The 4045-nt window shown below is 35.1% G+C and overlaps 1 protein-coding gene across 1 annotated transcript; it reads right to left on the reverse strand.

Annotated features, from left to right (window-relative positions):
• Positions 1–263: 263 nt before the first annotated feature.
• LOC106477721 (acidic mammalian chitinase-like) lies at positions 264–3962 on the reverse strand (the record flags this gene model as incomplete). The annotated part of the gene is made up of 3 exons (XM_013938255.1): positions 264–449; positions 2746–2869; positions 3838–3962. Coding segments are annotated over 3 exons (435 nt in total), but the record flags the coding sequence as incomplete, so codon positions are not given.
• Between the last annotated feature and the right edge of the window lie 83 nt (positions 3963–4045).

Raw genomic sequence — 4045 nt, forward strand, 5'->3', positions numbered from 1 at the left:
AAGAATTTGAAGGATTTATTTAACGACAAGCTAGGATAACTTTGTCTGTAAACTGATGTACAAGAGTTTGAAGGATTTATTTTACGACAAACTAGGATAACGTTGAGTTCAGGAGTTATATATATTCGTATTATGATGAGGCTGGATCTATTTTTAGATTCTTATTAATCTTGTTTAATAATAAACATAAATTATTTTAACATATAATATCAGAAACTCTATGGTTATTTTTATTTCCACAGTCCACTAATGCAGGGTCTTACCTCGTAATAAGCCAGAAAACCACCTTCTTTAGTGAACTCTCCTTCTTTTCCGCCGCCTGTTACCTGGTCGTTAACACTGTTCTTTCGGGGATCAGAAAGTGTAAAACTTCGCCCATATGTTGCCATTCCAATAACCAGTTTGTCCTTGGGGGCACCAAGTTTCTCCCACATTTTTACTCCATAGTCCTATAAGTAGTGTTTGTATAACTTCAGACGTAACAACAACGATAATATGTTTGTATAACTTCAGATGTAACAACAACGATAATATGTTTGTATAACTTCAGACGTAACAACAACGATAATATGTTTGTATAACTTCTGACATAACAACAACGATAATATGTTTGTATAACTTCAGATGTAACAACAACGATAATATGTTTGTATAACTTCAGATGTAAGAACAACGATAATATGTTTGTATAACTTCAGATGTAACAACAACGATAATATGTTTGTATAACAACAACGATAATATGTTTGTATAACTTCAGACATAACAACAATGATAATATGTTTGTATAACTTCAGAGATAACAACAACGATAATATGTTGGTATAACTTCTGACATAACAACAACGATAATATATTTGTATAACTTCAGATATAACAACAACGATAATATGTATGTATAACTTCAGACATAACAACAACGATAATATGTATGTATAACTTCAGACATAACAACAACGATAATATATTTGCATAACTTCAGAGGTAACAACAACGATAATATGTTTGTATAACTTCAGACGACATATTATCGTTGTTGTTACATCTGAAGTTATACAAACATATTATCGTTGTTGTTACCTCTGAAGTTATACAAACATATTATCGTTGTTGTTACCTCTGAAGTTATACAAACATATTATCGTTGTTGTTAATGTGTAACTTCAGACATAACAACAACGATAATATGTTTGTATAACTTCAGACGTAACAACAACGATAATATATTTGTATAACAACAACGATAATATGTTTGTATAACTTCAGACATAACAACAACGATACTATATTTGTCAGACATAACAACAACGATAAGTTGTTTCTTCTCTTCAACAAATATTAACTATAAACAGGTAAGTAAACGATTTTCTGGTTTCGTTGAGAACCAGAACATTGCACGAAAATAATCACGTGAGTTACTGTCAGAAACATCCGCTAGGGAGTATTTGTTATTCTATGTGACACAAATGTGCACAATGGACTATCTGTGAAGTGCCCACTGCAGATATCGTACCGCTGAGCCAATAGGGGGCACTACAGAGTACAGATAATAATAAAGTATAGCATATAGAATTCCAAGAAGGTTGAAAACGTGATATTAAAATGATTTTGGAGCCTCATCAGATCGTTATAGGCCATTCCACCACGTCCGGTCATGTTCTATCTGACGAGCACGCATCTTAACAATAGACCCGTTCCGTAGTTTATATTGCAATAAGCTTCAGTGTAAGGCTGTTATGTGTAAAGCACACTACTCCTTCTTGTAGGCTTTCCATAGTCCATATAGTGTACGAGGACTAGAATTTTCCAGCGTCTGGCGAAGTAAGCGCCATGTTTTTGAATGGAATAGCATGAATACCCCTTCCTTTATCCAGCTTCTTGAGCATGCAAAGGTTGAACGAATATATCGTTGAATACATGAGTTGTGTTGATCATTATGTTGAACACTGTTGCCCAGAGCACGTGGACGACTTTCACAATTGACTTTTCTGTCCATGGATTCTCACTCCTTGCAAGACGCCACACTTTGGCTGGGGTATGACTTGTTGCAGATCTCTTTCTGAATGGTCCTGGTAAATTTTAAGAGGGAAGCAAGGGAACAAACCTTAAAGGTGGTTCAGGGGCTGATTAGGTGTTCTTAAAGAACTTATACATTTTACAAACATATATTGTTCCTAAAATAACAAGTGGTGTAAAACACTTGGGAGGGCAACTCGTTTGCCTGTCTGGTACCCTAAGTTGATCCATATTCCTTTGTCTTCCAATGCCATTAAGCATAAGAGATAGCAATGTCTTGGAAATTCTAAATCCCCGATCTAAAGAAATATTTGTGATGTGAATTTATGAATATCTTCAATCCCTTCCCCTCACAAAAGCGATCAGTTTTCGGTGGTATCAAACTACCTGCGAAACGAATAAATGTATCAAAATATAGTTCTGAAACATGCCGTTTCACTGCGACTTTATGTCTGCTGTGGTTGTCACGTGGCTTGCTGATTTGCAAATTCAAAACAGTTTTAATATAACGTACTCAACCTTCTGTGGTAATAAAATGTGGAAGTAATGTGAATTCTAGGTAAAGTTAATATCAACTTAGATAACAGAAATATCTTATGTTAAACAGAATATTTCACTTTTAATGAAACTCAACCCACGTATTAGTGTTAAGTTGATCGATGTGTAACATAAATTAAGGTAGTTTAGCAGCAAGTGACACCAAACAATTCAATTGTCCTCTTTACGTACAATACATAACTGTTTTCTCCAGTTCGTCTCATTTCTAGGTGCGTACAAGGGGCTGTTGTGACCTGTTTGTTTTTCCCATTTACCGTGAAAGTCGTACGACATGACGTTGAGAAAGTCGACGTACCTGAAAAAAAAACAAAAAAAACTAATTTATTAGAGGCATCAAACGTCTTGTTCTACTATTCATAGGTGGCGTGGCAGATTTGAATTGGGGGAGGACACCTCATCTGCTATGTTAATCAGACCATTGTTATGAAAACTGAAACATTCAAAGGGATTCTTCACTAACGAGACAAAATTGACTGGGGTAACGTGCCCCCGCCCTGTTTCGCCGACTATTCTACTATTAACAAGAATTCATTGTTTCCATGATTGTCTAGAGATGTAACGATGTCTTATTCCTTGATGAAGAGTTGTTCTTTTAACTGTGGGAAGTTTAAAACAAAACTTTCTTCCTTGATATTTTTCCACCCTGCACTATTGTTAAATTCTAAATATTTTTCCATCCTGCACTATATTTAAATTTTTGATACTTTTCCACCCTGCAGTATTGTTAAATTCTTAATATTTTTCCACCCTGCACTATATTTAAATGTTTGATACTTTTCCACCCTGCAGTATTGTTAAATTCTAAATATTTTTCCATCCTGCACTATTATTTGGAACACGATAGTACATTTGAAAATAACTTAACCATGTAGTCCACTAATATTTTCTACCAGGTCATCTCATCATAGATGGCAGTGTCAGCTCTTGTGTTCATTTTATTTAACAAAACTTATCTCTCAAATAACATCTTTAACTTATCTCTACATGACAAATAACAACTTAGATAACTAGGAGCTAAGCCTACTCTCTCCTCATATAACAACTTAGATAACTAGGAGCTAAGCCTACACTCTCCTCATATAACAACTTAGATAACTTGGAGCTAAGCCTACACTCTCCTCATATAACAACTTAGATAACTAGGAGCTAAACCTACTCTCTCCTCATATAACAACTTAGATAACTAGGAGCTAAGCCTACACTCTCCTCATATAACAACTTAGATAACTAAGAGCTAAGCCTACACTTTCCTCATAAACTTACGCTGCAACAGCAGGCACGTCATAACCACCCTGAATATTTTCGGCTCCAGCAGAAACAGCAGCAGTTAACAACAGACGGGGTAAGCGGTTCTCTTTCGCCTCGGCTTCAAATGTCTCTCGAATCTCCTGTTCAAATAAAAACATGGAATATTGAGTTTTCAGTACCCGGACATTTCATTGTATTATCATGTATCAGTATATATATATAT

Source organism: Limulus polyphemus, unplaced genomic scaffold (genome assembly GCF_000517525.1).
Source record: "Limulus polyphemus unplaced genomic scaffold, Limulus_polyphemus-2.1.2 Scaffold77290, whole genome shotgun sequence".
NCBI classification, from domain to species: Eukaryota; Metazoa; Arthropoda; class Merostomata; order Xiphosura; family Limulidae; genus Limulus; species Limulus polyphemus.